Source organism: Danio rerio, chromosome 8 (genome assembly GCF_049306965.1).
Source record: "Danio rerio strain Tuebingen ecotype United States chromosome 8, GRCz12tu, whole genome shotgun sequence".
NCBI lineage: Eukaryota > Metazoa > Chordata > Actinopteri > Cypriniformes > Danionidae > Danio > Danio rerio.
Window position 1 is genome coordinate 26664078 of NC_133183.1, and position 25345 is coordinate 26689422.

Below are 25345 nucleotides of genomic sequence, written 5' to 3' on the forward strand. Positions count from 1 at the left end.
TGTGTTTGATTATGGCTGGAGTTAAAATCTGCAGGACACCGGCGCTCCAGGACCGGGATTGGTGACCCCTGCTTTAAAGCATCAAGTTGACTTCACTTAAAAAAAAATGGTAAACTCTTTATTGTGAAATCATTACATTGACTGCACTTAAAAAAGTGAGTGCACATTTGCATTCTGGACCTGTTGCATATGTCTGAATATGCAATAGTGCTGCCTTAGGTCTTCTCCTGGACTGTTTAATAAAGCTCTGCAGCAAATAGACACACAGTCAGAACTGCGGCACAGACAGCAAATACAAACCAGCTCTGAACACTTTGTACAGCACATCATGGTTGTGGTTGTTATCAGAGCAAATGTTCCTGTGATGTCACTAAATTATAAATAGATTGAAGAGGCTTTACGTCAGATGTCAATTAAGTAAAAATAAACCTTATGATGTTTTTCATGTTACACTATTTACACCATCCTTCACACCAGTTTTGTGTTTCTGAGATTTGTATTATTGTTGATAGATGTCTCATATGCTTGCAAAGCTGCATTTATTTAATCAAAAATACAGGGAACAAGTAATTTTGCATAATAGTTTTTCAATGTAAAAATTCTCCATTAAATACATTAAAAATCTTTAAACCTGTTGCCTTTAAAGCGTCAAGTTGACAACTTGAAAAATGAGTTCACATTTACAATCTGGATCTGTTGCTTATGTCTGAATATTCTATAGTGCTGCCTCAGGTCTAACTCATTGGCTTGAAAGTGACAAGTGTGGACTCTCAGACTCAAGCATGGGTCAAATTTCAAAATAGGATTTGGACTTAACACAGGGTATTTCTTTTCACTTTCACTTTCTTCTTTTTATTTGTTTGAGACTGGCTCTTGATTACGTAACCAAGGGTAAAAATCTTTTTTGGGCGGTTCTCCTGAAATGGTGTGTACATGACCAGTGCAACATTTGAGTTTAATTTAACCCTTTTACAAGTAGATTGTAAAAATCTCAGCTATATTGAGTTATTTAGAATGCATAACTTTTATATTTCCATGGCAATGTGTCTGGTTTATGCCCATATATGCCATAGCCCCATGCACTGCAATGGAGATTAGAGCTGCTGGATTTATAGCACATCGCTAAGCAGAAGTTGCTGCACTTGTGCACTGTTAACTCGTTAACCTCAACAAACTCAGGATTTGTTTAGAGAAAAGATCAATGCAAAAATATATTAATTGCTTATTTTAGTGTTTCTTCAATCTATTTTCAGATATATTGATGATATGTTGATGTGGATTTCTAAGCATATTGAATAGTTTGGAAAGTGGAAACGTTTTATATTTGCTTTCAATTGCATACTTATTGAGACATGCAAAGGAGAAATTATTCTGCAAATGTCCCCTTCCTACACTACTTTTGGTCAATCTACATTTAACAGCCGCTTTATTAGGTACACCTGTCCAACTGCTTGTTAATACAAATTTCTAAACAGCCAATCACATGGCAGCAGCTTAATGCATTTAGGCATGTAGACATGGTCAAGACGATCTACTGCAGTTCAAATCAAGCATCAGAATGGGGAATTAAGTGACTTTGAACATGGCATGATTGGTGCCAGATCGGCTGGTCTGAGTATTTCAGAACCTGCTGATCTGCTGGGATTTTCATGCACAACCATATCTAGGGTTTACAGAGAATGGTCCGAAAAGAGAAAATATCCAGTGAGCTGCAGTTCTGTTGGCACTAATGCCTTGTTGATGCCAGAGATCAGAGGAGAATGGCCAGACTGGTTCAAGCTGATAGAAAGGCAACAGTAACTCAAAAAACCACTCGCTACAACCGAGGTATGCAGAAGAGCATCTCTAAATGCACAACATGTCAAAGTTTGAGGCAGATTGGCTACAGCAGCAGAAGACCACACCGGGTGCCACTCCTGTCAGCTAAGAACAGGAAACTGAGGCTACAATTGCACAGGCTCACCAAAATTGGACAATAGAAGATTGGAAAAATGTGGCCTGGTTTAATGAGCCTCAATTTCTGCTGTGACATTCGGATGGTAGGGTCAGAATTTGGTGTCAACTACATTAAAGCATGGATCTATCCTGTCTTGTATCAATGATTCAGGCTGGTGGTGGTGTAATGCTGTGGGGGATATTTTCTTGGCACACTTTGGTCCCATTAGTACCAATTGAGCATCGTGTCAACACCACAGCCTACCTGAGTATTGTTGCTGACCATGTCCATCCCTTTATGACCACTGTGTACCCATTTTCTGATGGCTACTTCCAGCAGGATAATTCCAGCCATGTCATAAAGCATGAATCATCTCAGACTAGTTTCTTGAACATGACAATGAGTTCACTGTACTTAAATGGCCTCCGCAGTCACCAGATCCCAATCTAATAGAGCACCTTTGTGATGTGGTGAAACGGGAGATTTACATCCTGGATATGCAGCTGACAAATCTACAGCAACTGCGTGATGCTATCATGTCAATATGGACCAAAATCTCTGAGGAATATCTCCAGTACCTTGTTGAATCTATGCCATAAAAGATTAAGACAGTTCAGAAGGCAAAAATAGGTCTAACCCGGTACTAGTAAGGTGTACCTAATAAATAAAATGGCTAGTGAGTTTTTGTTATATATAATATACCCATAACAAAAAAAAAAACTAATTTAAGCAGAGTGCAAATAGTGTTGTGTGCTGTTTACACAATAGGTGAAAATAGCAGTGTAAATAGGGTTAGATGTTATTTGCACACACTCCAAATAAGGAACAAGGAAACAATAACCTCAGTGTAGTGTACTATGTTGTGAAAACATTATCCAGTATATTCAGTGTACATGAGTCATGACTATCCTAACCTTACCATATCTAAATATTTAACCTGATGATTAGTAAAGGGTGAATGAATGTGTTTCTGGAGGTCCAGGAGGAAAACCGTGATTAAATGTGTTTTTAAACCCACTTTTAAAGAGTCATGATTGTTTTAGTTATTTTTTGATCTAATAAATATTTATTAATTGTTTACATTTGAATTATTTAATTTATTTTAGTTTTATTTTAAATAAATGTACCTTGGGCTTAAGAAGAAAGTGGATTAGGTAAAGTAGATAACCGATAACCTTTGGTTTGTCATGTCAAAAAGTAGAATAATTGTTTATCTTCTGTTTTTTTTTTTTTTGCAATTCTGTCTGGTTTCAGCAGTCAATGGCTGATTGAGCTAGTGTAAACAGCCTTTACCAATAAGATCACTTATTACAAAAAGAAACAGAATTTTCTCTGTTAATACACTCAAAAAAGACTTTTGCTGCTTGTTCAAGCTAATTATTTAAAACAAGTTGAAACAGCACAATTTGTAAGTTTTTTGCGTGATAGAGTAATTGTTTTATGTTCAATCCACTTAAATGTGTAAACATTATTAAGTTAACCTAATCAATTTGTTTTGGAACAACCTAAAAGAATTGTGTGGAATCCAGCATTTTTACAGTTTAGTTTTGGCACTAAGGGACTTTTCAAAGCTGCCAGATTTACCAGCAGTTTTAATATGTCCTAGGTGTCGTGACCCCAGCTGTGGTCATTAAAAATGCATGTGTGGAACATCAAGGTTTGAACACATAGTAATGCTGAGTACTGCTTCTTTCACTTTCATGTGCTCTTCTCTCTAGTATTGAGTTCATGTTCTGTAATACTGTGAAGGCCAGTGTAAGGAGAGAGGGATCGACAGGCAGACTGCTCCTCTGGAAGGAATCTTAGGTTTTACCTTTCAAATATTTTTACAACCTATGGAAACATTCTGAGTGAACCAGATAGACAGAGTTAGAGCTTAAAAAGCCCATGGGGGAAAACAGTGTGTTGACAACGCGCAACCGTATTTTAAATAGACACTGGTCAGGCAAAATGCAGCACAAAGTCATTGCTTGTTATTACTTGCAGATGTAAAATGCAATTCTTCTTGTCTATTAAGCATTTCAAATCATTTTCATTCTGCACTATGTTGGAAATGTTCAGGTCAAATGAAATATATACACCACTAGTCAAATGATTGTTTTTTTGTTTCATCAAATATTTAAAAATAAGTAAATTAAATAATAAAACTTTACTGTTCCGATCAAATATGACATTACAGTTTTATTTTTTTTACAAAAATTTTTGCATTTAAAAAATAATTGATGTTGTTATGGTGGCTTGAAAAAGCCAACATACTGTTAAACTCCATAAACCTAATATTCTTCTTTTCTGAGACTAATTTCTATATGCATCTCCTCCTAGACCATTCATACTCGACCACCAAACTAGCACCAAACCTCCAAACTGGTCTGAATCGGTCCGTTATATCTTTTCCAACTGATCCGACTTACGGTTTTCCGAAAACTGACCTAAAAAATTCGGAAAAGTCCCATTGACTTAACATTGGACCAAACTTTGTGACCTCATAACTTTTTGCCAGACTGTTAAACAGGCTTAGATTTGGGCTCATTTAACTCAGATTACTAATCTGCCAACTGGTGATGACCTTTCAACTTTTTAGCCACACCCTAGCAACCACTTACGGCACCTTAGCAAATTTCCCATAGACTTCCCATAGACTTTACATTGGACATACAAACAACTTACCAATCCATACCAGTAATATACTAATCCATACTAGAAACATACTAACAAACATACTAATCATACTAACAGCATGTTAATTCATAATAAATTCATGCTAAAAAACATTCATTCATTCATTTTCTTGTCGGCTTAGTCCCTTTATTATTCTGGGGTCACCACAGCGGAATGAACCGCCAACTTATCCAGCAAGTTTTTATGCAGCGGATGCCCTTCCAGCCGCAACCCATCACTGGGAAAATGCTAAAAACATGCTAGTGTATACTAGAAACATGCTAGCAACATGCCAATTCATACTAGAAACATGCTAATTTATGTTAGCAACTGCCTAGCAACCACTCAGAACAACTTAGCAACTGCCTAGCAACACCTTAGCAACCACTCAGAACACCCTAGCAAAGCCTTAGCAAGAAACATGCCAATCCATACTAGCAACATGTTAACATATATGTACTTATCTATCCCGACTGTTGCAAACCTCTTTAACTACTTCAATGATTTAAACTTTAAGGCAACTTCAAACTTTCAAACGAGGCTTTCTCAAGCCATCGTAAATTTAGTCTACAAACTTTAATTTCTAGTTGATTTATATCACTTATCAAATTACAATATAATTAATAAAGAAACATAGAATAATAACTATATCATTATATATTCTTTATATACTATATACTCTTTATATAGTTATTTGCATAGATATGTCCTAGAGAAACTATTTCTACATCTATTTACAATAAATTTAAAGAGATTGCTTATCAACCTCTAGTTAGAGAAGTCATAATCTGTCATTTGCCATCAAATGTCATCGATTTCCCCATCTGTGTTTTCTAGGTGGACTTGGTGGGAGCTGACAAGCTAAACAACTCGATGGGGTTCTCCATGTTTTTTGTGGGTCTTGGCTGTCTCACAGGTCCTCCTCTGGCAGGTATGTGGAGTTTGGATGAGCTCCATGACTAGATCATAGAAGCGATAAACATTACAGAGTGAACGCAGTCTTGATGTCTCATGAAAACAGCCAGCAGTCTTCAGGAAAGACTTGGCTTCAGGGACACTGAGGTCATCAGGTTCATATTTCTGTTTAACTGGGTTACAGATGGGAGACATGTTAACTCATCTAAAAATAGAGTTACCTGTTTGCTTATATTTAAAGCATTCTGCAGCAAACAAAACCACAGTCGCTTTACTGAATTCGTGATTTTGTGCTGAACAAACAGCTACTTTCAGGATTACTTTTAGACATTTGTTACTTGCTGCTATTTACTAATGACACGCAGTCATAAATACCAAAACAGAATCTCCTTATGCAGAGCAGCTCTAATGTGAGGTTCAGTTCTTGGAAATGCTAGTCTAGCAGAGGGGCCTCTTTAGGAAGGCGAGTACAGACCTTGCCCTGAACTCTGTTACAGTTATGCTAACTTGAACCATCTTGTCAGGGCCCCCTTCAACAATCCCCCGCCTCACAAAAATAATGAGCAGTAAGGCAAGCTAAACTGATTTTTCTATCCTACCCAAGGCCTTTCCGGACGTGACCCAGTGCTTCTTGCGTTGTAAAAACAAGCTGTCATTTTGAAAGTGTGTGCAGTCAGAAAACAGGTGTGGGCAGATTTTTAGGGGTGGAGAGCGTAGAAAGATTTCTCCATCTGTCCATCATTTTAAAGATGTCTTGTAATGGTTTTTACACTCTTACCTTCATTTAATGCGCAATGTTGCTTAGCATAAAAAGGTTCCCTACATAGGGAGTTATTTTATATGTGAGTAAACTGTTTCTGAGCTCCCTCAAATGCATAGTCTTAAAGGGATAGTTCACATTGAACTGAAAATTCTGTCATTATTTACTCACCCTTGACTTGTTCCAAACCTGTCTGAGATTCTTTCTTCCTTTGAACATGAAAGTATTGACATAGTACTTGATTAATTGAAGTCAATGCTTGCAGGTTTCCAGCTTTCTTCAAAATACCTTCACTTGAGTTTAACAGAAACTCATGAAGTTTTGTAACCACTTGCGGGTGAGTAAATAGTGAATAACAGTGAGTTTCTAGGGGTGAACTGTCCCTTTAAGTTTTCCTCCTGGAATGTGAACATTCAAAAATATTGCAAATCTAAATACGTCCTGCCCAAGGGGATGAGGCCTGGCTGAGGTGATTAGTTGTCAGTGTGTTTAAGTGTTAACAGACATAAACAACATTATGAGAAGTGCATTTCTCTGACCTTTTTGACAGAAAACCTGTCTATCCTCTCAGCAAACTGTATTTCAGAAGTTTAAACTTGCTCAAACTCTGATGCGGTTGCTCAACAACCCGATGGAACTATTCTAATGGGAACACACTCATAGTTTTAAATGGCCAGGCATTTAGAAGTAAAGAAATAGTTCACCCAAAAATACAAATTGGTGGTACGGGGGCTCAGTGCTTAGCTCTGTCACTTCACAGCAAGAAGGTCGCTGGTTGGCATTTCTGTGTGGAGTTTGCATGTTCTCCCCATGTTCGCGCTCACAGTTTAAAGACATGCACTATAGATGAATTGGGTAACCAAAATTGTCCATATTGTACGTGTGTGTGTGAATGGGTGTGTCCCAGTACTGGGTTGCAGCTAGAAGGGCATTCGCTGCGTAAAATATATGCTGCCTGCAATAGTTGGTGGTTCATTCTGCTGTGGCAGCCTCTGATAAATAAGGGAATAAGCTAAAAGGAAATTTATAAATGGAAATAAAAATGCTGTATAATTTACTAGTGCTAATGGGATTTTTTTTGGAACTTTCGAAAGTGCATTAATATGTCATAAAACTAACCCACGTGCCATTAAGGGGTTAATGCATTTCTTTTAAAACCAATGGACATGTTTTTGTAACAAATATATATATTTCTATATTTTAAATGATAAAATCTGACTTCAGGCAGCTGCCGACTGCGCATTCTTGACAACTTCTTGGCTGATCTCTGACTTTTGACCACGGCTAAGAGAAATGTAAAAAAAAATTGGGGTAACTTTCATTTTTGGTTGAACTAGAAAGAGAAGGCTGAAGAGTAAAAAAAGTATAATTTTTGTTTTATTTGTTTACTTTCTTCATTGACCTCTAAAGTCACCATGAAATCAAATGTAATGCTGCAATGTTATTATAAATGTGTGCACAAATGTGAAACAGTTTATATATATATATATATATATATATATATATATATATAGTTGAAGTCAGAATTATTGGCCCCCCAGAATTTTTGGCCCCAAAGAATTTCCAGTTTCTGTTTAACGGAGAGATGGTTTTTTTCAACACATTTCTAAACTTAATCGTTTTAATTTTCTATGATGACAGTAAATAATGTTTGACTAGATATTTTTAAAGACACTGCTATACAGCTTAAAGTGACATTTAAAGGTTTAACTAGGTTAATTAGGTTAAATAGACAGATTAGGGTAATTAGGCAAGTTATTGTATAATGATGGTTTGTTCTGTAGACTATCGAAAAAAGAAATAGCTTAAAGGGGCTAATCATTTTGATGCTAAAATGGTTTAAAGAAATTTAAAACTGCTTTTATTCTAGCCGAAATAAAACAAATAAGACTTTCTCCAGAAGAAAAAATATTATCAGACATACTGTGAAAATCCCCTTGCTCTGTTAAACATTATTTGGAAAATATAAAAAAAAATAATAATAATCAAAGCGGGGCTAATAATTCTGACTTCAACTGTATAAATAGAGTTCAGATGCTGTCTGAAATTGCCATCGAAAATGAACATTATTCTCATCCCCCTTTGTTTAGTAACATCACTTTTATGACAGAATAAGTCATTTTCCTGGGTTTTAAAGTGAAATATCTCAACATTAACAAACACACAGGAGCCTGATAAAAATGCTCATTTAAAAGGAAAATTTCAGATGGCATTTAGAGGTTTTTGCATCTAAACTCTTCATATATTCATTGGTGCATGCTAAATGGCATCCCTCCCAGTTATATAGAACATACAAACTATGTGTGGGTATTTAGTCAGAATCCATATTAGAAAAAACACCCAGGTGACCATCAGCTACTTCCACTGAAATTCTGAAACGTGGCCATTTTACTATCCCATGTGGTCACAGGAGAAAATTTATGAAAATAATGAAGCAATTAAACTAACAGGTTAAGTGGTAATAAAAACATGTTTTTTGTCTAAATTAATTTAATACTCATATTCATACCATATAACATACTTGTTTAACAGTTGTGCAGTTTAAGGTCACGCAGTGCACAAACACTTTTGGATGCACTTAATGTGTTTGTGCAATATTAATTATAATACAAAAAATCAACCTTTTGCAATGATGTCAATTTTCTGGTGTATACAGTCTTGACAATGCCACTCACATTATCTGAAAAAAGTATTTTTGTCAATCCTAGTTGTAAGAGCTTAAATAATAACCTGACTTCTAGTTGATTTGGAAAAGTGGCAGAAGGTAGATTTTTCCAAAGAATTGTCTGTTGTACTGCATCCCAATCATCACAAATACTGCAGAAGACCTATTGGAACCCGCATGGACACAAGATTTTCAAGAAATCAGTCAAGTTTGGTGAAGGAAAAATCATGGTTTATGGTTACACTCAGTATGAGGGTGTGCTAGAGATCTGCAGAGTGGATGGCAACTTTAACAGTCTGAGGTATCAAGACATTTGAGCGGCCGATTACACTACAAACCACAGGAAAGGGCCAATTCTTCAGCAGGATAGCGCTACTCATCATACTTCAGCCTCCACATTAAAGTTCCTGAAAGCAAAGAAGGTCAATGTGCTCCAAGATTGGCCAGCCCAGTCACCAGACATAAACATTATTGAGCATATCTGGGTAAGATGAATGAGCGAGCATTGACGATGAATCCAAATAATCCTGATGATCTCTGGAAGTCCTGCAAGAACGCTTCTTTGCCATTCCAGATTACTCAAATAACTTATTAATAAATAATATAATATTAATAGAGTCACTCCAGAGATGGATGGATGCAGTCCTCCAAGCTCATGGGAGTCATACACAATGTTAGTTATTTTTCCACTGCACCATGACTTTATATTCTATGCTGTACATTATTTCTGTTAAGGGACAAGACTATTGTCTAATCAAAGTCAGACCTTACTGTCCTAATTAAATAATTGAAAATCAGTTGGCGTTTCTGTGTGGAGTTTGCATGTTCTCCCTGTGTACGTGTGAGTTTCCTCCGGTTGCTCTGGTTTCCCCCACAGTCTAAAGACATGCAGTACAGGTGAATTGGGTAGGCTAAATTGTCCGTAGTGTATGAGTGTATGAGTGTGTGTGTGTGTGGATGTTTCCTAGAGATGAGTTGCGGCTGGAAGGGCATCCGCTGCGTAAAAATGTGCTGGATAAGTTGCCGGTTCATTTCACTGTGGCGACCCCGGATTAATAAAGGGACTAAGCTGAGAAGAAAATTAATGAAAATCAGTCATGATCATATTTTATTTTGGTAAAATAAGCATAATCCAGAGGCCTTTGCCTTTAAAATAAGCCACTTCTGATACCAAATGATCAACTAGAAGTCAAGTTATTTTTTTTTTTTCTAAATCTTGGATAGGCAACAAGTCTTTAGTCAGGTAGTGTATATAAACCAATAGCAAACAACAATAACAATCCAATCCCGTTCTGCATCTGTTCCTCATTGAAGAGCCTGTTCACTCAGATGTGTCAAAATATCTGTTCCAATTATCTAGATAATTATCTTCTCTATTTCATGACAGATAGAGCAATTTTTCTCAATTTGGCATCACTTTAATATGTCTAACGTTTTGCATTATGTCCCAAAGGCTTCCTATACGACTACACTCAGACGTACGACTGCTCCTTCTACCTGGCAGGTGTGTGTTACCTCTTATCATCGATTTCTCTGTTCCTCGAGCCTCTGGCGAGGCGCTGGCAGGCCCGAAAGGAACGGCTTGAGACGCTAAACCAGGAGTTGATGTGGAGTAATGGTTGTTTCTGTCCGGCACCTCAGAGGAACGGTGTTGTATAATAAAGGAATAAACTCACAACCGTTTCACCTTTCATCACGTCATGTGGTTCAGTCTCGGAAGAGGAGCTGACCTGAACATTTGGCGGGACCACACTACGGCAAGCAAATCAGTGTTCATTTGAATTCAGAGACCAATAAATGCTTGAGGACACCACAATGCAAACTATTTCGTTAGTGGACGAGGGAGAATGGATTTTGTTGATTTTAATGAACAAACATGTGCTTCCCTCACCCTCGCACAACAAATTTATGTTTTGTCGCACCATTTCTAAGCAAATTACGACAGTGGATTATTTCAAACGAAAGACACGCAAACACATCCACTGTCACTCACTCAAATTTAACTTTTTTTGTCAAATGGCGATGGGTTCATGCACAATAAGCAGGTCTTCCGTGTGAGAGCGCTTCCTCCGTGAGCAGAGCACATGTTTTGAGCCTTTAATATTCGTTTGTGTGATTTATCAGTTGTCATGAAGCTGTGCAAAGACCTGCATAAGGGCACAATGATTGACCTCGTCGTTTTCGTTTAGTCGTTGGTGTACCAATTGGACTATTTCGGACCAGAATAGCCTATTCTCGACATGGACGACTTTTTTTTCTTCTCCTTGCTGGTGCCAAATCATTCATTCACTACTGACAACAACCAAGAGATTTTCTGGAACAAACCGCTGCATGAATACAAGTGCATATTTTGCTGATGCTAAAAAATGAGGTCAGTTGGCTTGTCAATTCATGCGTTGTCCAAGAGGCCCAGACGGTGAACATTTCAAATAGAGTTTCTCTAAAGTGCAAATCCTTTATATTTTTGTGTTATTTTATTGCTGAGATTCACCAGTGCACAGTTTATGGCCACTTACTGCCTTTGTACACAATGACCGCTAAATATCATGTGATGAGAGCCAAAGATGCAATGGAAATACAATGTATCGATCTATGCATTTGACAGTCCTCGGTATTTTCTGTTCAGTGTGCGCTGTTGCCCTCTAGAGGCGTTAGCCATGTACTACTGCTGGAATGTTGGATCAATTAACAGGCTATCCATGTTCTGGAATGTCCGATTCTTTTCTTTCGTCAGTCAAGTAATGATCAACAGAGCATTTCCTAATAGGAATGAGCAAGACACGCACAATTACAATTGATTTAAAGGGATAGTTCACAAAGAAATGAACATTTCCTCACTATTTACGCACACTCAAAACCTACTTTATGAACACAAGATATTCTGAAGAAAGCTGGGAAAAGCAAACAGACAATTATTGTAATTGAATGTAAAATGGATGAGTAAATGATTTATATTTTTGGGTGAACTATCCCTTTAATAATAAGCACTTCATAATGTAACATTACGCCATTCTCTCGACTTATTATTGTTGCCAATTAGACAACACCAGCTATACTGTACTGTTAGTGATTTAGCGTTGGGATTATTACCCTCGCTTTTTATTTCACTTTTCCTTAGGTTTTTTTTAAGGATTATATTTTGTTCATGTTGTTGCCTTAACTCACTACTGTTAAGATTTACATGACTGCAAATTAAAGCCAGCAGTAAACTTAAAAGCCACTGGGTTTCCTGTTTGTTGAAAGACGCACAGGGTTTCTAATAGAAATCATTAGGAATATATTAAATAATTCATCTTCAAATCATTCAATCATTTTCTTTCGGCTTAGTCCCTTTATTTATTAGGGGTCGCTAAAAGTGAAATGAACCGCCAACTTATCCATCTTATGTTTTACACAGTGGATGCTCAACCCAGCACTAGGAAACACCCATATCGTATTCACACACATACAGTACGGGCAATTTAGCTGATTCAATTCACATTTAGCGCATGTTTTTTTTTTACTGTGGAAAAACCAGAGCACCTGGACGAAACCAACACAAACTTGGGAGAACATGCAAACTCCACACAGAAATGCCAACTGGCCCAGTTGGGGCTTGAATCAGCGAATTTCTTGCTGTGAAGCCACAAATCAAATCTTGATTATAATTTATTTTAATTATTATTAAATTGAACAAAGTTTGACTGCACATGTAACATCAAAATCAGACACAAACTGGTGTGAAAAATATCTTTATTGAGCAAACTGAATATAGTACACACATTTCCAGACATTCATTTAATATGACAATATATTACACACTAGTTATTACAAGAAATCAGCTTTCAGGGGAATTACTGTGACCTTTGTTTCTAAAAAGTATGTGCAAAAAAATAAGTACTTACAAAATAGTGTCTTCAAGGCTCAAATTTCTGTTTTACCACTGATGGGTACCCACAATGCAACACTGCTGTTCTCTGAACACCAAAAACACAGAATATAAAACAAGTATTAATTGCATGTGTTACAAACACTTGTTTATTTAAAGTAATCAAAGATCTCTGACAGTGAATCAATAACAAACCACTTAGTTTGATCTGAAGACGTCCAGCATTCAGCTCTGTCCTCCTGGAAGTAGTTCAGATCAGCACATTGGTTAAATAATATCAACATATATTCTTGCTAGAGAGGATCTTAAAATGAAGAAACTGGTCGATTTTTGAGTTTGAAGATCATCAAGCATCACTTTTAAAGGGACAGTTCACCCAAAAAATACAATTTACTCATATTAAATTTTTTTGGCTTAGTCCCTTTATTAATCAGGGGTTGCCACAGTGGAATGAACTGCCAACTCATCCAGGATATTTTTTACGCATTGGATGCACTTCCAGCTGCAACCCATCACTGGGAAACACCCATACACTCTCATTCACCCACACTACGGATTATTTATCTTATTCAATTCACTTTTATCTGCATGTCTTTGGACATGCAAACTCCACACAGAAATGCCAACTGACCCAGCCTAGGCTCAAACCAGCGACCTTCTTGCTGATTATGAGTTTCTTTCTGCTGTTGAACACAAAGGCACATATTTTGAAGAACGCTGAAAACCTGTAACCATCGATTTCCATAGTAGGAACACAAATACTATGGAAGTCAATAGTTAAAAGTTTTAAACATTTTTAACAGAAACGCATTAACAAACGTGTGAGTAAATTATGTCAAAACAATCACTTTTGGGTAAACTATCCCTTGAAACATCTGTCAAATTTGTTAGTACAAAGTATAGTAGTAGAATGAACTCTGTAACGCCTGCATTCAGTTACGTCTCCATTGCAAGTAGTGAGATCATTCATAATGTGATCAGAGGAAAGAGAAAGCCTCTTGTTGAGGTCTGAAATAGCTTATAGTCATCATGTGGTAGCTTATGAAGAGAACTAAGCTACAACCAGGAACAATGAGCTAATGTTTTTGGACTGTTGGATTTAACATGGACTTTTCATTAGTTGGAAAAGCGGGGGGGCTGGGGCAGCTGGAACCTCATAAAGAGATTATGTAAATGAGGCAAGAGGAGGGGCTTCAGAGTTACCGTGGAGATCTATGGTTACCTAGTTACCAGGCCCGATCCATAGCATCAGGAGACAAGCTGGTCATTGAGAACTGTGATGAAGACAGAAGAGAAAGCATAAAGCATGCCACGTTCATGGATTCTGTCGAAGTGTAACAAACTGAAAAAAAAAGTTTTGCAGAAATTGAAAGGATAGTTCCACACCAAAAATGAACATTTATTCAAAATGTATGCACCATCAAGTGGTTTCAAACCTTTACGGGTTTCTTTCTTCTGTTGAACACGAAGATATTTTGAAAAAAGCTGAAAACCTGTGACCATCGATTTACATAGTAGGAAATACAAATACTATGGAAGTCAATGGTTACAGGTTTCCAACATTCATATCAAAATATCTTAATTTGCGTGTAACAGAAGAAAGAAACTCATAAAGGTTTGAAACAAGTCTTGGGTGAGTAAAAGATGACTGGTTTTTCATTTTTGTGTAAACCGTCCCTTTAATTATTCTATTTGTTAATGCAAATTACTTTTTCATGTGATGAAGGTCAGATTACATTAAAGTAAATTTTCTATAGGGTTAATAATTACTGCTCTATTTCAGGTGCCTTGGATCATAAAAGAGGCAATTTAAAAGGCTAGTTCACACAACAAACAAAAAATACCCTGACAATTTACTCAAGTGGTTATAAACTTGTATTTATGAATTGAACTGAATTTCTTTCTCCTGTTCAACACAACACAATATATTCAGAAGAAAGTTGGAAAAAAACTCATTGACATCCATGGTAGGAAAAATAACAAAACAAAAAACTTTTGATTGTGAACTATCGCTTTAATTCCTTTATTTTATTTGTTAATGCAAATTAATTTTAATGTTAGCCAATATCAAAACTATTTTTGTTAGCAAAGGTAAGTAGTTGTGTGTAGATGGGACTTTATCTGTATATGTTAAAGCTGTTTGATTTTGAAGGCTTCTTCCTTCAGAGGTTGCATTTGTCAAACATCAAGGTAGTAGTAATACTAATTTATAACAGTATTATTATAAAATCGAGATTTTTTTCATTACATGTTATTCATTGTTATTCTTATTTATTTAAGTATGATTGTTGCTTGTTTTAACACAGAAATGTCAGTGCAACAAAAAGGCCTAAAGCCTTCCATAAATATTACAGGCACTAATAATAATAATTGGGTGTGTGTGTGTGTGTGTGTGAAAAAAGGATAAATTCATGTTTGTACACTCAAAGAAAAAAAGTTAAAGGCTGTCACTGTTGGTGGTCTCTAATTTACAAAAGCTAAAATGTAAATTAAAGGGATGGTTCACTCAAAACTGAGAATTATTTACTCACCACTTGTCACTAACCTTTATGACTTTCTTTCTTCTACTGAACATAAAAGTAGTAATTTTGAAACTGGTAACCATTGACCTTCGTAGTTTGTTTTTTTCCTATTATGGTTGTCAATGATTACCAGTTTATAACATTTTTCAAACTATCTTCTTTTGAGTTTAACAGGAAAAAGAAACTCATAAACATTTGAAAACACTTGAGTTTGAGTAATCAGTGACTAAATTTCCATAATTGCGTGAACTACTCATTTCAATGAGGTCAGCTGAATGTAAATGTCTAAGAAGCAAACTGTTCCTGAATGTTAGTAATAGTTTTACAGCTAGATTGTAATCTCTGTTACTTTGTAATTATTTTACACAACAATGGACTTGCTCTAAAACACCATCATTTTAATATTACTGATACTGCACCATCCAGTCGCAGTGCTGTGTTGCTTTTCACTCAGTAATTTATGGTTTTCTTTTGTAAATATTGATTTTTGAATCAAGGTATGTTTATTTGGGATGAAAATTGTCTAATTTGTTTATTTCTGCTGTTGTTGAAAAAGATTCATTTCATTCAAGTTTATGCTTAATGCCAGAACTTATATCTTCCAGTTCACTCAAAAAGAAAAAAACAGATACCTACCGATGGAACATAATTTGTCATACCCCTGTGACATATTTGTTCCTGTTTTAAACATAAACTCACTAAATTGTTCAATTTTATTGAAAACAAAACTAAATTTATCACAAATGTTTAAAAATGTGATTTTAACACATGAAGCTCTAATAACGTTCAAGTAAATATTTTACAGGGTTAAGAATTACTGCTCTAATTTAAGGGGCCTTGGATTGTGAAATTTCAATTTAAAGAGATAATTCACGCAAAAATTTAAAATACCCTAATAATTTACTCAAGTGGTTATAAACTTTTTTGAATTTCTTTCCCGTTCAACACAAAACAATATATTCTGAAGAATGTTGGGAAAAAAAAGTCATTGACATCCATGGCAGATCCAAAAAATATTAAGAAAGTCAATGGAATTTTCATTTTTAGGTGAACTACCACTTTTTAAGATGCACATACCCTTTGTATCGTTTTACTGACAACCTTTTAGCTGACTGTAAATCTAGGTTCTATTCATATTCAAAAACAAATCTGTAAGAAACCTCACGTTTATCTTAGATTATCTTCATAAATGCTACTTATAAATCATATTTAAGATAGTTCAGGCGGTACAAAATTGAGCTGTAGCCTGTTAAGTTCTTAAGAATCCATTAACTACATTACTTTGAAAATACATACAGGAGAAAGTTGCCATGGGAATAAATTAAAGGATAGGCTAATTAAAGGCTTCACATATTAAAAGTGAATTTGGTCAAGTTTTAAATTACTCTCAGAAATAAAGGTACATAAGCTGTCACTGGGGTGGTACTTTTTCAAAAGGTACACATTTGTCTATATTAATACCTCAAGGGTATATATCAGTACCTAAAAAAAAGTGTAAGAGGTACACTTTTGTACTTTTTAGGTACTAATATTAACCCTTGAGGTATTAATATGGAAAAATGTGTACCTTTTGAAAAGGTACCACCCCAGTGATAGCTAAATACCTCAAGGGTACATATTAGTACCTAAAAAAAGTGTAAGAGGTACACTTTGGTACTTTTTAGGTACTAATATTAACACTTGAGGTATTAATATGGACAATCTGTACCTTTTGAAAAGGTACCACCCCAGTGATAGCTCACATACCCTTATTTCTGTGAGTGTTGAAATGCAGAGTTTGGTTGTTGTGTTGTTAAATGTACATTTCATCCATTGTGGTCATTTTAGATCACATTAGATGTACATTACAATGTAAAAGCATGCAACTTTAAATATTTTGATTTATTATAAGTGTCAAGTTATTAATTTATGGTACTTTCATATTTTGGATTATGAGTTAAATTAATTTGCTAATCTAAGAAATGTGTGAATATGTAAAATTTTAGACTATTTCAATATAGTTTTTGTTTTGTTCACAGGACAGTTCACCCAAAAATAATGCTGTCATTTGTTTGCCCTAATGTTGTTGCAAAACAGTCAAGATATTTTTGTTAGTTTTATCAGACACAAGATTATGAAAAGTAACATTAAATCTTAAATTAATGTATCCAAATTTTAAGTCAACTGCATCCTAAACATAATTATTTTCTTAAAAAATATTATTACAACAAAATTACAAAAGACTCATGCAATCGCATACTACAAACACAAAAAAAAAAATATTTTGCAAGAAAATGATACATTTTAGTATGTGATTGCACACATGAAGCTTGTGGTTTGTGTCTGAGATCTTGTTTGTTTAACAAAAGTCAGTTACCTTTTTAGAACAACATAAGTGAGAACAAATGACAGAACTTTCATTTTAGGGTGAACTAGGTTTTTTTTTTTTTTTTTTGCAAATTTTTGTGTAAAATGATCATTAAAATAGTCACAACCTTTAGACCTTCAAAATTTGACAAAGTTCTAAGCCTTTTTTTTGTCCTCTAGGAAGAAACAAATTAAGGTTTGGGAAACTACAGACATCACAGGTACAATCAATGGTAAAGTTCTAATGCATTTGCTTTACTAACACTTACCTGTACCAGGTAGATTCTGAATCTACAGACCTGGTAACTCCCTACTCACCACCCACACCAGAGGACTGGTCTGGTTCCTGCAGGCAGAGGCCTGTGCGAGTGAAGTCTGTCACTGAGGGCAAAAGGATGCTGGTTCTGTCCTCCTGATGAGGATCCTCGCAAGCAAACTCCACGTTAACTCTTGCTGGAGTTCAACTTTCTTCAAGTTACCACAAACCGATCATCTGGATGCGCTTTAAAAATCTAAAGTACTTTAACTATCAAAACTCGAACACTTTCGAAGACTAAAAACGCTTTCTACATCCTCTTCCTTCACTGCTTTTCAAAAACAAAATCATATCAGACAAAATCAAAGGATGGGATAAACAAAAGCCTGTTCCTGTGAATTGGAAAGCCTCGTTCTGGTTACAGCGAGCCTGGATACTTCCAGCAAGACGGCACATGAATCAAGAGGTGCTGAAACAGAGTGAAGGTCTGCGCAAACATCATCTCAACGCTCAGCTTCTCCCTGATCTGTTTGAGGATTGGGGGGCAGGGTAGCGCCGCAGGACCCTCGTGTTACTTAGCATGTGGGGCGACTCCAGGAAAACATAGATCAACAACAACACGGAGCTCTCTTGCCCTTTGCTCTCACTGCCATGACTGATCCCGGGCCGAACACAAAGCAGGAGAAATGCTTTCCTGAGCAGAAACAAGCAATCGAGCAACAATTCCTCCCGAAACACAACCGAAAAAGCAGCGGCAGCCGTTCTTCAATTGATTTCCAACGAATAAACATTTCTCCCTCAATTGAAACAATTTATTGATAGCGTGTTATAATCAAATGAGGGGCCAGTGCACTTTTTGTGTGTGTACAAACAGCCAGGTCAAGAGCTGTGCAAGGAGTGAGTGACCGCTTCCTCTTTCTCCCCAATCAAGAAATTAGGTAAACACAGCACAAATCAAAAGTGTCATTATTTCCGTTTAAATACGGGAACTGTAAGCAGAAAAAAAACAATTACACAAGCAGGAAGATGCTCTCAGTGAGAGTACACTAACACTAAATGGAAAGCTCTTGCCCCAAGTGCATCCAAAGGGCTCCTGAATCATTTCAAACAATCATTTCTGCTTCCAGACTTGTGAAGTCCACTTGTGGAACGGTCCATTTCCTGTCCTGTGTGGCCAGGACTGAACGTGCAGTATGTCCATTTATTCATGTACACAAACAGCTGTTATATTGTGAAATCACTGACCAGTCGACTTTTAAAACACATTTTAGTGTGAAGAATTAAAAAAAAAAAAAAGTCATACATGAAAAGATGTTATTATGCATCGGATCAGTACACTGCAATTAGCTAAACAGACTAAGAACACAAATTTCTACCTTTCCAGGGTTTTAGAGAAACTGTTTTAAAAGCATTTAAACAATTAACACCTAAGAACCACATGTGAAATATTTTAAACATTAATGGATGTTCAACTAAAAACATGTGTCTATATTAGAACTAAAAATCAATTAAATAAAATGTTGAACGGTCTTACACTTGAACAAGAATCAGATCTTTAGGGCATCAAGTCTCCTTTATATATATATATATATATATATATATATATATATATATATATATATATATATATATATATATATATTTATTTAGTTGTACACCTTTTTTTAATCAATGCAATCCACATGGCTTATCTACCAAATTGTATTTGATAATTACAAAGTATCACACTATAGGTCACATGCACTTTACACTGATGATTTGAAAAGTCAGTTTTATAGCAAATGCACTTTTTTTGTATTCATTATCTTTATAAAGAGACTTTTATAAGAATACCTGCATTAAATGTTACACTGAACAAAAATCTGTAATTTCTGAAAAATTATAGAGGAAAAAATAAATTAAAACCACCTAATTAATGGAATCAAATTAATCTGACACACGTTGTAATTTAAAGTGAAACATTAAATAAAATCTCACTTTGAAACCAGGATTATGCTTCATTCAAAACCTTTCAAATGTAACCCAAAAACATGAAAACACAGAATGTCAAAATACCTTTTCTTTTTTTTTTTTACACAAAACTGAATGTTTGATATTATGCTTTGGTCTAAGGAGGGCTTAGAAATATTTATCTTTTAATCAAAATATGTTTACATGTTATTTCTAATATGTAAAGGGGTGTTAATATGCAGCCTGTTTTAATCAGTTTAACACTGATGGTATTTTTCAGCTACATCTTTGTGTTTTAAACCTCTGCAACAAGAACACTAGCATCAACATGCACTTCACTGAGCAAAATAATCTTTTCTTTCCGTTTTAGTTGACTATATACTTATATTACACTCCCCATTACTGAATGATTGTTTAAAGCATCAAGACACAAACCAGGTTCCCCTTAACTCAATTTGATGAACATGAATGAACATTAAAAAACAGGATTTGACACAGGGGTGAGACTGTCTGGAATCTGACTGAAATACATGTTGATAGGAAGTGTTGTAAATAGACAGTGTTTAATGACCAAAGTAAATTCCTATTCTAATATGCCCAATAATTGTCATTCTTTTATGCAGAGAACAACTTATCACAAACTAGACATCTGAATAAATTGCAACAGAAAACAAATATATTGCTATAGAGCTAAACTTTGCTATATGAATGGGCCATTTTCTCTCTTTTTTACTGTACATGTTTGGCAGAGCAGGTAACAACAGCTGCCCTTTACTCTAGTACCACTTCTGCTTTAGAGAGCATGCAATTAAGAGACATTAAGAGAAGCTTGCATTTAACAATACTTTAGTGTGTATTATGACTGTTAAGATGCTCCTCGCACAACGATCATGACCAGGAAGTCCTCTTCTGTTTTGGCAAGAGCTTTCGCAGAAGAATCTAAGAACTGCTGAGAGAAATCACATGGTGGAAATGCGTGCAGGACGCCAGTGTTGTCCTTATCTCTACTGCCGCCGACGGGCAAACTGATGACCCCGGCGGCCTGCTTTTGCTTCAGGTATGAAACCAGGTTGCGGAGAGGCCTCTGCGTGGATGCTGCTGGGTCTGATGATGAAGTCTCCTCAGAGCTGCCTGGAACTGCCAGTAGAACTGCGTAGCCTCCTGGGCCTGCCACTTTGATGCGCCGAGACACCTCGTCGATCTTGGGCTGGTCTAGACGAAGCCGTTGTGTGATGCGCAGCTGAGAGACTTTTCCACCCGTGCTGCCGTCGATGAGAAGGCTGGTGGCGACGCTCAGGTCCCCCTCCAGGAGGTGCATGCTGGCTGGGAAGTTACTGTTCTTGAGGAGCAGCATGCCATTCCAGGCCATGCTCAGCTTCCCCCCTGCGTCCTGTTTTGAAGCTTGGTTGCTTTTGGAGCTGCTTTCGGATCTGTCCCTCTTGGATGCACCTTTAGCTGAATCGCCCGCTTTGCGCTTTCGTTCTGCAGGGCTTGCGCCGATGCTGGACTCAGAGAGGTTGCTGTTGCTTTTGATGCGTTTCTCACCGGGAACTCGGTCCAGGCTGCTGCGGCTCTCTCGTGCTGGGGACACCCGGTCTGCTCTCGCTGGACGCTCAGAGTCACTGAAACGTCCGTCTCGGCTGCTGCCGCCTGGGCTGCCCTCAAGCGACGGGGGTCTGCGACGGCGGGCCGCCCACTCACTGCTGCTGTCAGGCGAACACTCCAGATGTCTGCCGTCCTCCATGAGCCGCCGTTTTCGTGCAGCTTCTCTGCCTGGCAGCTCTCGCTCCAGTGACCAGGCCTCTCGCCGTCGTTCACGCTCTAAGTGTTCAAGGGGCTCAAATGCAGGAGTTCGTACACGTTCACGAATAGTAGGTGCTGGCCACTCAGCCCCAGCATAGAGTTCTCTTTCTCTGAAGTGCAGTGGCGGAGGAGTCCGTTCTCTGACCCTGATGGCTTCAGGGGTGGCACGATGAACGAAAGACTCAGCCATGATTTCATAATGTTGCAGGGGGAGGGGCTGCAAGAACTGTTGTTGGTAGCGATGCTCTGTGTCAGCAAAGTCCACCCTCAGCCTCCTGTCAGGACCACCAAGAGGAAATCCACGCATGTGTGTGCAGGCTGCCTGAGCAGCGTCCAGGCTTTCATACTGAATATAAGCCCAGGTGTCCCCTTTTCTGTAGTCTATAGTCCTAATAGTTCCAAAGCGGTCAAATTCCCGGGCTAATGCAGTCAGAGGCACCCAAGGGCCAAGACCACCCACCCATAGTCTTGTGGTTGGGGTGGCTTTACCATATCCAATTTTTATGGGGTTTCGGCCCACAACTTTCCCAGACATGCTAATTTTAGCTCTGTGAGCCATGTCCAAATTCTCAAATTTAAGGAAGCCATAGGTGCTGCTCTGGCCACGAGTGGGTCTTTTAATGTCCACCTCAGTGATTGTCCCAAATCGTTCAAAAGCCCTCCTCAAATCGTTTTCAGTCACAGTAATATCCAAGTTACCCAAAAACAGTGTGCGGTTGGCTCTCTGGTCGTCCTCTGGAGAGATAAAGTCCTCCTCACGGAAAGGAGCGGCTCGCTCTGCTATGTATGCGGGCCGCGCCCTCGCTTCATAAAAGGCAAACTCTCTTTCTCTTTCCAGCTCTCTGGGCAGAGGCGGGGGTGGGGGAGGAGGAAGCCGACCCAGTGCTAACTGCTGTAACCGGTAGTCCCTGTAGCCCAGGCCGGTTGGAGAGAGCGGCCTCTGAGTATGCAAATGTCTATGGCCTGCAACAACAGAGAAATGATCCTCCTTCACCGGAGAGCGACTCCTCCGCCTGTTCAAGTAAACTGCCTCGATTTTTAAAGGACGGTCGTAGAGCACCAGCCGGCCTCGTGCGTGCTTTGCCGCCCTGGCATCATCCGGTCTCCTAAAGTTGACGAATGCGATTCTCTCGTCGTTCACTCGGCTGATTTTGACGCTCACGTCACCAAATTTTTTGAATTCATGAAAGAGGCCGTCCTCGATTTCCTCGTCACTCAGCTGCGAGCCAAGCTCGCTGATTTTTAAAGTTTTGTACTCACTTTCGTTTGTGGGAAGCGGTGCGCGCGCCTCCCCGCGCGAGTTGGTGCGCGCCGCCTCTAAGGACAGACTCGAGGCGTGATTTTTGCCGCTTGAGCTCGCAACAGGGCTCGTGTAACCGTGGTTATTACCAGTCCGACTGGATACATGTCCGTCAAATTCCCGTCCGTCTCTTTTATCTCCAAGCAGTCCCCGTCGTGCAGAGCCCCCGTCGCTTTTAGACGAACTATTGCCGTTGTTGCTTCCTCCGCCAGAATTCGAGATAACCCCCATTTTCTTACTGGTCGGATGGCTTCCTCCCCTGTCTCGTATATCATCCAAGGCCCTTGAACGTTTTTTCACCGGCGACCGCTCTTTACCTTTCATGTTAGATGTCCTCTGGCTTCACGCGCCTAACAAAACACTTTTTTAACTGTAATGCTACCGCAACGTCAACGAATTTGCACGATAAACTGAATAAATTGTTCAGTGTCCCTGCGGCAAAACAACCGCATACGCCATCTTGTCAAGACTAAAACATGACCCGCCCGTCGACTTTGATTGGTTTGAATCTCTGAGAAACGACAGCGCTATTGGCTGATCCGTCTGTCAATCTAAAGCACTAGTACAGCGCCCAGTCTCGCTGTACACCATTTTAGCTTCAAAAGCCAAATGTTTACTATAGCCACTTTATAAAACACAGAGGTGACATTCAACTAACCACACATATAGTCTTTGAGAACATGTACTGCCAATATTATATTTGCTTCTTAAACCATATTTATTAATCATCTCGATAAATCTACAAAGAGTGCTTTGTATAGGCTATTTTTAAAATTAAACGGTGTTTAACTTTAATAGATGCTAAGAGTCTGAGTTTCACCTACATGTTATTTCTTATAAATTTAAATGAACTGTGCAATCTTTATAAAACGTAAGTAATCCAAATAAAAAAAAACTAAAACATTCTCGTTGTTCACTTGATGTCCAACAGATGGTGGTGTTTGCCTTTCACAGAGGTGAACGGACGTGAAAAAACAGCCTTTTAACCATGTCGGTCAGCTATAGATGAGCATTTTCCATGGGTTTTAGCCATTGGTTTTAGCCTAATAACTGAAATAATTTCTTAACTAAAACAATGCAGATCTCTGATTATATGCCCATGTCTGTGAATTTTTTTTTATGTTAAATTGTAAAAAATAAATAAATAAATAAATAAATAAAAGTAATGTTATTGCCTTTAAATTAGTTAAAATTTATCTTAAAACAATTTAGTGTTTTACAATTTGCATGCTTTACTCATACCCTCAGGGACCATTATAGTTTTAACTTATACAATTATCAATTCAACCATCAAAATTAAAAAAAATTACCCCCAAATTATTATTTTTTTCAATGAAGAAAAATAGGAATATATTTATAGGACAATGCTTTGAACTTAATACAAAAACGTCCAAAACCTTAAATGAGTGATAATAAAACAAAATACAACTATTTTAAAAACTTTATCATGCACATAAACACATTCATCCAATGTTGATTCACCAGAAGACAAATTGAACAGCCAACGTGTCATTTATTTATTTTTTACAATGCACAAACTGCATTCAAAATCAAACACTTTCTTGAGTATTTGAGTAGGCTACATACTTTGAAAACACGCCCTACATAATGAACATAGTATTGTTTGAACAATCTAGAACTACAAGATTAGCCATGTTTTAGTGTCACGTGCCCTACATCTTCAGTTACGTCACTTCACTGGCATTCACAGATCCTCTCATGTTGCCTTATGGAATAGTCCCTTGGAAGCACATTGCAGAATCTCACCAAAAGAAGTAGGTCATCTGAATACTTACTACAAGTATAATGAACCTCTTTGTTTTTTACTTACTATAACATAATACATTTCCCAGCTATGTGTTGCAGCTGGAAAAGGGATCCGCTGTGTAAAATATTTCGTCACCTTGGAATTATAAGGTTCTATCTGTGTTCTGAATGATTTTGAGATATTGAGCTTCAGAGTTTTTGCATTCCATAGCAAACAGTATGTGAGTGACATTTGTTTAGTTTTTTCAATAAAGTCTTAAATGTAAACAACATATAAAAAATCATCCCATGATGTAAATAAGTTGTCATTTAAAAATAATGTTAATAACTCAAGTTTGACAAAAATGTCAGAACCTTATAATTTTAAATTGAAAATATACTGGATAAGTTGGCGGTTCATTCTGCTGTGGCGAGCTCAGATTAATAAAGGGACTAAGTCAAAAGAAAATGAATTAATAAATGAATAACATAATAAAGAATGTGATTTCAGATGCAGCCCTGGACATTACTATTAAAGGGAGTAGTTCACCCAAAACTGCAATTATGTCATCATTTGCTTGTGCTTAACTTGTCACAAACCTGTTTGAGCCTCTGGTATC

General features: G+C 37.3%; 2 protein-coding genes and 1 non-coding gene across 5 annotated transcripts in view; 1 reads left to right on the forward strand and 2 right to left on the reverse strand.

Annotated features, from left to right (window-relative positions):
• slc16a4 (solute carrier family 16 member 4) overlaps positions 1-15191 on the forward strand; it is a 37923-nt gene extending 22732 nt beyond the window's left edge. For 2 of the 3 annotated variants that reach the window (XM_005167048.6, XM_073909719.1), the window contains 2 exons: positions 5432-5525; positions 10388-15191. In XM_005167048.6, coding sequence (XP_005167105.1) covers positions 5432-5525; positions 10388-10593 — 300 coding nt within the window. In that variant the 3' untranslated portion in view covers positions 10594-15191. The remainder of the gene's footprint in view (positions 1-5431; positions 5526-10387) is intronic. The other variant, NM_001080599.2, reaches the window with a different exon arrangement.
• Positions 12650-16108, reverse strand: LOC101884680 (uncharacterized). The gene is made up of 2 exons (XR_012384358.1): positions 12998-16108; positions 12650-12890 (listed from the first exon to the last, which is right to left on the reverse strand). It is a non-coding gene; the product is annotated as an uncharacterized protein (transcript).
• Positions 16109-19982: 3874 nt separating this feature from the next.
• Positions 19983-23450, reverse strand: rbm15 (RNA binding motif protein 15). The gene has a single exon (XM_001335784.9). It carries the CDS (start codon positions 23301-23303, stop codon positions 20742-20744), a length of 2562 nt encoding a protein of 853 aa, XP_001335820.1. The 5' UTR covers positions 23304-23450; the 3' UTR covers positions 19983-20741.
• Between the last annotated feature and the right edge of the window lie 1895 nt (positions 23451-25345).

Excerpts from the sequence above, each read along its gene's own strand:
- rbm15 (XM_001335784.9), bottom strand. The coding sequence starts at position 23,303 with ATGAAAGGTAAAGAGCGGTCGCCGGTGAAAAAACGTTCAAGGGCCTTG.